The sequence below is a fragment of the Chiloscyllium plagiosum genome, chromosome 31 (genome assembly GCF_004010195.1).
Source record: "Chiloscyllium plagiosum isolate BGI_BamShark_2017 chromosome 31, ASM401019v2, whole genome shotgun sequence".
NCBI classification, from domain to species: Eukaryota; Metazoa; Chordata; class Chondrichthyes; order Orectolobiformes; family Hemiscylliidae; genus Chiloscyllium; species Chiloscyllium plagiosum.
In genome coordinates, this window is record NC_057740.1 from 14694812 (window position 1) to 14706226 (window position 11415).

General features: G+C 39.4%; 1 protein-coding gene across 4 annotated transcripts in view; it reads left to right on the forward strand.

The window, feature by feature from the left end:
* Nucleotides 1–11415, forward strand: part of LOC122565247 (phospholipid-transporting ATPase ABCA1-like) — a 173752-nt gene that overhangs the window by 61832 nt on the left and 100505 nt on the right. For all 4 annotated transcript variants that reach the window (XM_043721016.1, XM_043721017.1, XM_043721019.1 and 1 more), the window contains exons 7-9: nt 664–858; nt 3446–3535; nt 8399–8636. In XM_043721016.1, the coding sequence (XP_043576951.1) occupies nt 664–858; nt 3446–3535; nt 8399–8636 (523 nt within the window). The remainder of the gene's footprint in view (nt 1–663; nt 859–3445; nt 3536–8398; nt 8637–11415) is intronic.

The following is an 11415-nucleotide window of genomic DNA, read 5'->3' on the forward strand; positions in this document are numbered from 1 at the left end:
CCGCCCCCCCCCCAGCACAAAGCGCGTGTTTTAATTTGAAAAAATAATGCATGGCTTGTTAGCAGCAGTACAAAACCTGAGCCAATTATTCACTGAAAAGTTGACCCCTATCCGCAAGTGCACACATGCTGACTGATCACTTGGCTGCTCCAATGGCGCTCAGTTTTCAAGACCAGGCAGCCCATTTCACCTAAGTTCAATGCACCACCTTAAACATTCAGTTCCTCCACCAATGGTGCCAATTTGAAGCAGGGTTCACTATTCACAAGATGCAGTGTAGAAACTTGGCAAGCTCTCTCCGTGCCATTTTCCAAACCTGTGACCTCTACCATGTAGGATAAGGTCAGAAGATGCATGGAAACACAATCATCCACCAGGCCTCCTCCAAGTCACTTGCCCTCCTGTTTCTTTATTGCTGTTTCTTTACTGTCACTTTTTTAAAAACTTGGAAAGCATCACCTTCTCAAAAGCATTAGGAATGTACAATTAATGCTGCCTTTGCCAGTGATGTTCACCTTGCACGAACAAATTACTAAAATAAAAATCTCAATGTGGAGTTATTAAATGGTTAAGTGTCAACAGAGCAGTGGAAAAGAAAATTCTTCTGTTAGATTTCTACGTAGTTGGACCTGACTTTAGTCTACCTGGGTTTGGATTTTGCAGATACCCCTTGCTGGATCAAGGGAAAATTTTAAAGAGATTGTTTGCAACAAGTCTCATCTCTCCAGTTTCTTGGCTACAAAGAATATGAAGGCATTCAACCGTTTGCACAAGAATTTGTGTGCCTTACCAGAGGGAACACTGCAAAACGCAACAACTATTTTCCTTTCTGAAGTCAACTTCTCCAAACTCTTGGCGGTTAGTTTGTTTTTGTTATTCAATCATATAAAGCCTGCATGATTATATTAAAGTATTTGTGTGGCTTGTTAGCTATGTTTGCTAACTTCACTTGCTCCATGCTGAAGCACAGTTATACAGCTTCAACATAGCAGTAGTTTAACATATTCTGTGTTACACAATTCCTGCCTTCATCCTTGAACTTATCATGAGCAACAGCAGAGGAAATCAGGTAATATGAAAGCATCCCATTAGGTCATTGAGCCCAACATTGCAGAATACATATCTAATCATCATCTAGCAGGAGCAAATTACTGCAGATGTTGGAATCTGCACTGAAAACAACAGACGCTGGAGATTAAAGAGGGTCAGGCAGCATCCATGCAGAGAGAGCAAGCTAACGTTTCAAATCTAGATCACTCTTCATCAGAGCTGAAGAGAAATCAAACGCAGGTTGAGTGATTGCTTTGCAGAACCCTTCCAATCAGTGCACAAGCATGACCCCGATCTTCCCACAGTTGGTCATTTTAACACAGCATCCTGCTCTCATGTCCACTTGTCTGTCCTTGGCATGCTGCAGTTCTCCAGTGAACCACAGTGCAAACTGGAGGAACAACATCTCATCTCCAGACTAGGCACTTTACAGCCATCTGAACTTAATGTTGAGTTCAACACCTTCAAGTTGTGAACCCATTCCCACTCCTATCCTTTCATTTAGTTTTACTTGTTAACATTCTCTGTCACCATGATGTCTCTCCCCTCCGCTCACCCCAGTGGGACTGTCTGTTATTTTGAGTATGACATAATTTGGAGATGCCGGTGTTGGACTGGGGTGTACAAAGTTAAAAATCACACAACACCAGGTTATAGTCCAACAGGTTTAATTGGAAGCACACTAGCTTTTGGAGCGACGCTCCTTCATCAGGTGATTGACAAAGAGTCAGTTAGATTTGAAACGTCAGCTCTTTTCTCTCCTTACAGATGCTGCCAGACCTACTGAGATTTTCCAGCATTTTCTCTTTTGGTGCTGACTGATTATTTTGGGCAGCAGGATGGCTCAGTGGTTTGCATTGCTGCCTCACAGCACCAGGAACCCGGGTTCAATTCCAGCCTTGGGCAACTGTGCAAACTCCATGCAGACAATCTCCCCCTGTCTGCACCGGTTTCCTCCGGGTGTTCCCACAATCCAGTGATGTGCAGGTCAGATGAATTGGCCATTCTAAGTTGCCCATAGGTTAGGTGCATGAGTCAGGGGAAATGTAGGGGAATGGTATGGGTGGGATACTCTTTGGAGGGTCGGTGTGGACCTGTTGGGCTAAAGGGCCTGTTTCCACACAATAGGGATACTAATTACACTGGAGTGCCAGCCTGAATGTGTCCTAGGATATAGATTGATCCTTCTGATATTTACACAGATATATTAGAAGCTTAATTCAAGGTAGCACTTTTATTTTGCTTAGCAAACAGAGAAAACTACTGTATTGTCCATTTACTAACATTTCTGATTGACACAGACATAGCTGTGCAATTTTAATAACTGTATTCTCTCGTTATTTTGGTCTTTGTAGCTCAGAGCTTGGAGTTTTAAGGTGGGGAGTCTTTTAACAGTTGTACAGGACATTGGAGTACTGTGTACAATTTTGGTCCCTTAAGAAAGGATATGCTACCAGTGAAGGCAATTCAAACAAGATTCATAGGGCTGATCCCTGGGATAAACAGATTGCCTTATCAAAGAGCTAAACAGGCTAAGCCTTTGTCCATTAGAATTTAGAAGAATTAGGGGTGATCTTATTGTAAGACTATAAGACAGTAAGAAATAGGAACAGGATTAGACCACCAAACCTCCTGCACCATTCAATAAGATCAGGGCTGAACTGACATTCCTCACATTCACACTCCTGCCTTTTCTCTGTAATCCTTCATCCCCCTGCTGATCAAAATCTATCTATCTATAGACACAACAACTCTACCCCCATAGCTCTCTGTGACAAGGAGTTCCAAAGAAGATGTACAGGATTGAGAGGATGCTTGACAGGGTAGACTTTGAGAAGATGTTTCTATTCACAGACCAGTCTTGATGAAGGGACAATAGTTACAGAATAAAGGGACACTCATCTAAAATTGAGAGGACAAGGAATTTCTTCTCAGAGGGTAGGTGAATGTATGAAATTCTCCATCCCGGTTGGATCACTGAGAGCATTTAAAGAGGAGCTGAATGCATTTTTGAAATATTGATGAATTGAAGACTATGAGAAGCTGACATGAAAGTGGAGTTGAGGCCTGGAGCAGATCAGCTATGATTTGTTGAATTGTGGGGCAGGCTTGAAAGCTAAATATCCTAGTCCTGCTCCTATTTCTTGAATTCTGATATCATCATAAGGCTTTACTTGAGCGACATTTGCCAAATGATGCATGTATGTAACCTTACTAATGATTTTCCCTTTATAAAAAAAACTGTCCTTTAGTGTCAGAACATTTTGTATTTCATCTGGTGTTGCTGTTGCATTCTTGAGTTGATTGAAATATGGCAATAGGCAAATCCTGTTTATTCTCATTTTATACAGTAATAGTACAACTACCTGTTTCTGACGACTTGTTTCCTCTGCAGGAGAGGGTTACATTTAGTGCTGGAAATGCACTTGATGCATCTAATGCTCTTAACAGTTTTATACTCAGAGTGGGATCTCTTGTGCAGCAGGTAAGTACTGTCTTCTTTTTGTATATTTCCTTCTCTCATCTTCTGTCTGCAAGTGCATTTCTTCACCTTTTCTTGATTGTCTCTGAATATCACCCAATTAGCCAACTTTTCTGAGAGTATTGAAGAAAGATCCGCAGAGCAAATTGTGGATCTTCCAAACCCTAATGCCAGTTGCTTTAATGAGATGCTTTTATGTAGATCCAACATGCAGATCTCCATTTAATAACTACTTTCTGTTCAGTTACTTTTAATGTAGACAGGGCATTAATATTCCTGAATAAAAGAAATACATTTAAAAAGGAAAAGGTGAAGCAGATTAAAGCTTTACTTCTACAAAATTACTTTGAGTAACTCAAAGTTACTTCAGTGTTGGTTACATTAAAAAGTGTTCTCTCAGTCTTCTGTGACCGGCTGTGGGCAATAAATGGCAGCAGAAACTGGGATATCTATAATTGTATGGGATATTATAAGTTCATAAAATATAGGAGCAGAATTAGGCCTTTCGGCCCATTTGAGTCTGCTCCACCATTCAATCATGGCTAATATGCTCCTCACCCCCATTAGATTATGATAATCCAGTGGTTATGCTGCTGGACCACTAATCCTGGGAGTAAGAGTTCAAATCCCAACAAGGCCATTTGAGAATACAATTCAGGTTAAAAAGAAATGAACTGGAAATAAAAAAGCAAAAGCTGTCTGGATTGTTTCACTAATGTCAGTTATTAAGGATGACTGATGTCCTGACCCAACCTATCCTGTACATAACTCCACTCGCCACACCAGGGTGCGTGACTCTTAAACTGTCCTCCGAAGTGGATTTGCAGCAATCAGTGATGGTTCCAGAACAAGTTCCATTTGCTGTCTTTTTCATGACAATTTGAAATAGGCAAGAAATGCCAGGCTTCTCAGAATGAATAAAGAAAAGGAAATTAGGAACCAGGTTGGGGCAGTATATCATTTTATATTCAGCCGTATAATTGGTCAGTAGCTATTGATGACGGGAAAATTGCACCACACTCATTCCAAATTGTTAGATGACCCTAACTTCAAAATTGTTGAGAGATTCCAGGTCTCTCGTTGTGAGAGTAGTTCTTCAATACAAAGATTAAAAGTACAAGGACAAGATGCATCCAATGCGTGCAATGTAATGGAAGATCTTTCTTTCTTTATACACAAAGTCTTTGACCTAGTGATCATAACCCTGTCCCACAAATGTCTAACTTTTTTTTTTAATTTCACGTGGAAGACTTTGAAATCTTTTTGGTTAAGGTTTCCATTTGATTACGATTTGTCTGTTGTTGCTGATCCTCAAACTTTTGTAAAGTATGCAGTTGAGGAGATGATTGTACAATTATGGAATACATTAGAGCCAGTCTTCTAACCATCTCTCTCTCTCTGCTCACATGGTGGTTCAGTGGTTAGCACTCACAGCGCCCGGGACCCTGATTCGATTCAAGATTTGAGTGGAGCTGGGAAAGCACTGCAGGTCAGGCAGCATCCGAGGAGCAGAAAAATCGACATTTCAGGCAAAAGCCCTTCATCAGGAATGACAGCTTCCTGAAGATGCTGCCTGACCAGCACCACTCTAATCTTGATTCTAATCTCCAGTATCTGCAGTACCCACCTCCACCAAGATTCAATTCCAGCCTCAGGCGAATGTCTGTGTGGAGTTTGCACATTCTCCCCGTGTCTGCATGGGTCTTCTCCAGGTGCTCCATTTTCCTCTCTCAGTATAAGGTGTGCAGGTTAGGTGAATTGGCCAAGCTAAATTGTCCAAAATGTTCAGGGATGTGTAGGTTAGGTGCATTAGTCAGGGAAAATGCAGAGTAATAGGATAAGAGAATGGGTCTGGGTGTGATACTCTTTGGAGGGTCAGTGTTGGGCCAAAGAGCCTGTTTCCACACAGTAAGGATTCTATGATTCATGTTGCTGTGGTGCCAGAGAGAGGTTCACCTTCATTGAATTATATCTTAATGAGACTTTCAGGAAAGAGAGAAGGAGAAATTGGCAAAGTGAAGGTTTTTTTTAAAAAGCCTGTGGGTGGAGCTTATCCATACAAGGGACTGGTTTTGTTTTATTCATGCTTTTCCTGTTATGTATTTTTAAGACTCCATATTGATCTGTTGTTTACATTTCTGCAGTAAGTGTGCAGTACTGGTCACCACAAATATTACATGCTGGTTTAATTACAATCGTATTTAATAGGACTTTTTCAACTGCAACTTTTCTGCTTTGTGAATTTATTTGTTTTCTCCCCCATAATTCTCACGAGGTATTGGAGAGAGACTCCAGATAAAACAGATGCCAAGAATCAGTGAAAGGAGTTTAGGGACACTATTAAGAAAGGTTCTTTTCTTGGAGTAGCATGCATGAAGGCATTGTATTATGTTCAATCCGCTTTCAACATATTCACCACTTGGCTAGAAGATTGGAAAGAATTTAGCTATTACTTGAAATTCCTTTGAACACTACACTATAAAACCTTTGTACCAAAACACGATCTGTTTTTCTCAGATTGTTAATTTGCAACAGCTTGAGTCTGATTCTGACTGATTTTATCTTTAGCTATTTTAGGCTGAGTTTGTTTGGTCTGATGAAGGCCAAATGTCAACTCCACTATCACTTGTTGACTGGCATTCATCATTCAACACTTGCCCTGATATCAACTGCAGAGATGAAATCAATTGAACTAAATAACAAGATTTATAGTTTAAATTGAGAATGACTGATGTCCAAGTTGTATGCACAGTGTACCATTATGCATTCCCTCTATTAATTTTATGTTTCAAATGCAGACAAGTTGCTCAGATGGATCTGAAACATTACCATCTGTGTATCTTACTAAGATAGCTAGGACAATAAGGTAGTCAACAAAATGATATCAATAGATTAAATGAATGAAGAAAAAAATTGGCATGTGGAATAAATAGAAAGAAGTGATGAACAATACTTTGGCAGAAAGAATAAAAAAGTATTATTTAAATGAAGAAAAACTGCAGAGATCTATGGTACAAAGTATCTAGGTTCCTTGGTACATGGATCACAAAAAGCTAATTTGCAGATATAGTTAGTGACTAAGAAGGCAAATGGAATGTTTGGTACAAAGGGAATGGAATATGAAAGTTGGGAAGTTTTGCTACAGTTGAACAGGGTATTGGTGAGAACACATGTGGAACATTGGAAGCAGTTTTGATCTATTTAAAAAATTATGTAATTACATTAGAAGCAGTTCTGAGAAGGTTCACTTAAACCTTTCCTCCCAAGGTAAACATTTCATCTCCGGAATGAGTCAACATTTGAGTCTTAAAAAAATGAGAGGTGACCTTCTTGAAACATACACGATCCTGAAGGGAATTGGCAGGGTGGATCCCGAGATGATGTTTTGTGGGAGAGGTTAAAACTAAGGGACACAGGAGAAATATTTTCTCAGTATTGTTCATTCCAGGAATTTACTTCTCATAGAGGAGTGGGGATGTCAAATATTTTTAAGGCTAAGTTGTATAGGTTCTTGATAAAGGGAGTCAGAGGTTAAAGAGGACAAACGGGAAGATAGATTTGAGATCACAATCATAACAGCCATGATCTTATCAAATGGGGAAGCAGCTACAGGGAACAAATGGCTTATTTTTGCTTCTAATTTGTATGGTCATTTGATGTGCCTTTTTGTTGTGTTTTAGAAACAACTTAGTCATTAAATTAAATCTTATTCAAAGCAAGGGCATGTTCAAAGAGTAGCAAGATAAATACATTTCAAAGATGTAACAGGAGGCTGAACATTTTCAAGATTTTGCATCTGGTTGGACGTATTCTTGGAGATTTCATTACATGACCAATTGCCCTACTGATGATTAACCTGTATTCTATTTCTTCTTTAAAAATATATCAATAGTCTGTTTAAAAAAAACATGTTTCTTAATATACTTGTTATTTTTCTACTTGGTTACCATATCTGTGCTCAGGGAATTAATCTTTAATTTCTGGAGACCTAAGGACAATCCCAGAGCGATGGCAATGGTACTTCTCAAAGTTCCGTTCAATGAGCTAACAATGATCCTATTTATAGTCATCTGTTATTTGAAATTCATATAGTCTCACATTATAGAACTACATTACTTTACAAATACTGGATTTCACTGGTTTGGTGAAAATATTTAATGCATCGGTGCAAACATGTAACAATATGAATCAGAATGCAGTGTAACATAAATGTAGCAAGAGTAACTGATGTGTCAACTTTGTAAGCATTGTCTCTGATCCATTTTAAATGTATCAAATTGATGAATAAGATTTTGTTGGCTGCGCTTCACTTGGTAGAATCATCCTCATTGTATGAATTTATCATCTAATCAGTTTTTAAAATTGCCTCTTTGGAGCTCCTCTGTTTTTGCAATTAACTTGGTAACTGTTAAAACCAGCACTTCTGGGAAAATCTCAAAGGTTATCTGTCCCAAGTTAAATTAAACAATTTCTCATGCAACTTTCTGATTAATAGGAGAAAACTTGTTGGTTGCTTCCTAAACAAATAAATAATATTGATATGAAAATCTGATTCAAGTTGTTATACAGATGTGGAATTTTATACCAATATTGAGAAGTGCCCTCAACACACCAATAGGGAATATGCATCTCTGTTTAGTGAGAAAATAATCAGATGTATAACTCTCACAACGTTAGTTGTTTGGTTCATTGCTTAATCAGTTCAGTCCCTCCACTAATGAACAAACCAGTTATTTTTACTTGCTATTGTCCCTCAATTGAATAAATCTTGCAGTTATACATTGGTTCTCAACTGGATTTGCAGTAGTATGACATCTGTTCATGTATTTTGTATTTTTTTCTATTTTCTTATGATTGTGTCACAAGTTTTCCAATATGACCAGCTTTTCTGAATTCTGGGATGCAGTTCAGTGGTTAAATAGTCCAAACGCTACTAGATCACCAACCATGATGTTTCAAACAATATCGAAGATTGTTTGTGGGCATTTGGATGGAGGTGGGCTGCAAATACCTTTCATGAACTGGTATGAAGATGATAACTACAAGGCCTTCTTTGGCAGGAATAGCACAGATGAGAAAATTATCACTTTTAACAATTTAACATGTGAGTACAATATGATTACGCTCTCAATACATACTGTAAGAAAACAATTTGCATACTTATCTTGAGTTGAAGCAGTCTTGGCTCAGCTTCAAATGGATATGGGTCTGCTGTATAAAGCATGCACTAATTCAATAGTAATTTACAGTCTTATTGAAGAGAATTCACAGGTTGGCTCATATAGAAACTGGAAATCCCACACTCCTGACCTGGTCTGTGGGCACCCTGTGAGAATATGGGTGGGCAGATCTGAGGAGTTCTTGGCTGCTCCTGGAAGTGGCCAAGAGGACCACTAACAAGTCCGCACAGTGGTCTGTGAAAAAGGCCATAATTTACATCGATCTGCCTCTTCTCCATGGTTACATCCATATATGTTGCCCATGGAGAGGGATATGCTGATCCCGTGAGTGCAGTAGAGGCCTTTAGAGACCAGTGGGCTCAACAGGTACTGGTGCACCATCACCCCGGTAACAACATTTGATTTAATTTTGATAAGTTTCCATTTTGGGAACATAGGAACAGGAGTAGGCTATTCAGCATCTTGAGCTTGTTCCACTATTCAACGAGATCATAGTCGATCTGTGGCCTGACTCCATATACCAGGTTTTGGCCCTTAATATCTATGCTTATCAAAATTTTATCTTAGTGAGTTTTGAGAAGATTTGTAGCTCAGGTTGAGGTTTCTGGATGTAGGTTTGCTCGCAGAGCTGGAAGGTTCATTTTCAGACATTGTGTCACCATACTAAGTAACATCATCAGTGAGCCTCTGGATGAATCATGGTGGTATGGCCCGCTTTCTATTTATGCATTTAGGTTTCCTTGAGTTGGTGATGTCATTTCCTGTGTTTTTTAGGGGGTGTTAAATGGGATGTGATGTCCTTCCTCATCTGTATGTAAGGATACTAGTAAGAGTGGGTCATGTCTTTTTGTGGCTAGTTAATGTTCATGTATATTATAAGGAAGGACACATCCACCCTGGGATGAGCCAAACAGACATGCACAAGAATTCCTCGAAGCATGACATTCCAACCAGAACTCTATCAACAAACACATTGACTTGGATCCCATTTACCACCCCCGAGAAAAAGAAGAGGAAATGATGTCACCACAGGAAATGATATCACCAACCCAAGGAAACCTAAACACATAAATAGAAAGCAGGCCATACCATCAGTGCTTCATCCAGAGGCTCACTGATGTTGTTACCTAATGTGGTGATGAAATATCTGAAAATGAACCTTCCAGCTCAGCGAGCAAACCTACATCCAAAAATTTATCTATCTCCAATTTGATATTTCACAACTGATCGAACATCCACTGCCATTTGTGGAAGAGAATTCCAAATCTTTATCACCTTTAGTGTGCAGAAGTGCTTTCTAATTCTTTCTGAAAACTCTAGCCCTAATTCTCTGACTATGCCCCCTAATTCTAGAACCCCAAGTGGTAATAGTTTATCTTTATTTACCCTGTTTTTTTCCTGTTAATACTTAAGACTTAGATCAGATCACCATTTAATCTTCTAAATTCTAGAAAATCAGGCCTAATTTGTATAATCTCTTCTCATAGCTTAACCCAGGTATCCAGGCAGCCTTTTGAATGTTTTGTTACAGAGACTTACCAGTGGCTACCTAAACAATATTTATGTGGAGGAGCCGGTGTTGGACTGGGGTAGATAAAGTTAAAAATCACACAACACTAGGTATAGTCTAATAGGTTTATTTGGAAGCACTAGCTTTCGGAGAACTGCTCCTTCATCAGGTGGCTGTGGGATAGGATCATAAGACATCGAGTTTATAGCAAAAGATTTCAGTGTCATGCAACTGAAATTATATTGAACAAACTTAGATTGCTATTAAGTCTTTCATCTTTTAGAATGGGTTGCAGGTTTTGGTTCATTAATATGTAAATCCCAAGACTTTTTTTAAGTCACATTCGTGAGATAGCTGAAGGATTTATTTTTTAAAAAGTGACATCTCTGCTCAGACAATGCGTTAAAGGTGTAAGGTTAGAGTCTGTCTGTATCCCAATTTTGAGTCAGATTGGTTCTATTTCCAAAGTAGGAATTTATAAAATATTACATTGATTGACTGCCTGCAGGTTGTGCACTTTTTGAGTAGAATAGGATGTATCTGCAAATATAATTCTACAAGTGCAAATTCATCCTGTAGTGCATGAGAGAGATAGAGTGTGCGTGTGTGTGCATGTGAGTGTACTTGAGAGAGTGTGTGTATGCTTGGTAAAGCGTGTGTGTGAGTGTCATAGAGTCATAGAGATGTACAGTATGGAAACAGACCCTTCGGTCCAACCCGTCCATGCTGACCAGGTATCCCAACCCAATCTAGTCCCACCTACCAGCACCCGCCCCATATCCCTCCAAACCCTTTCTATTCATATACCCATCAAATGCCTCTTAAATGTTGCAATTGTACCAGCCACCACCACATCCTCTGGCAGCTGATTCCATATACGTAGCACCCTCTGCGTGAAAAAGTTGCCTCTTAGGTCTCTCTTATATCTTGCCCCTCTCACCCTAAACCTATGCTCTCTTTTCTGCACTCCCCAATCCCAGGGAAAAGACTTTGTCTATTTATCCTATCCATGTCCCTCATAATTTTGTAAATCCCTATAAGGTCACCCCTCAGCCTCCGATGCTCCAAGGAAAACAGCTCCAGCCTGTTCAGCCTCTCCCTGTAGGTCAGATCCTCCAACCCTGGCAACATCCTTGTAAATCTTTTCTGAACCCTTTCAAGTTTCACAACATCTTTCCGATGGGAAGGAGACC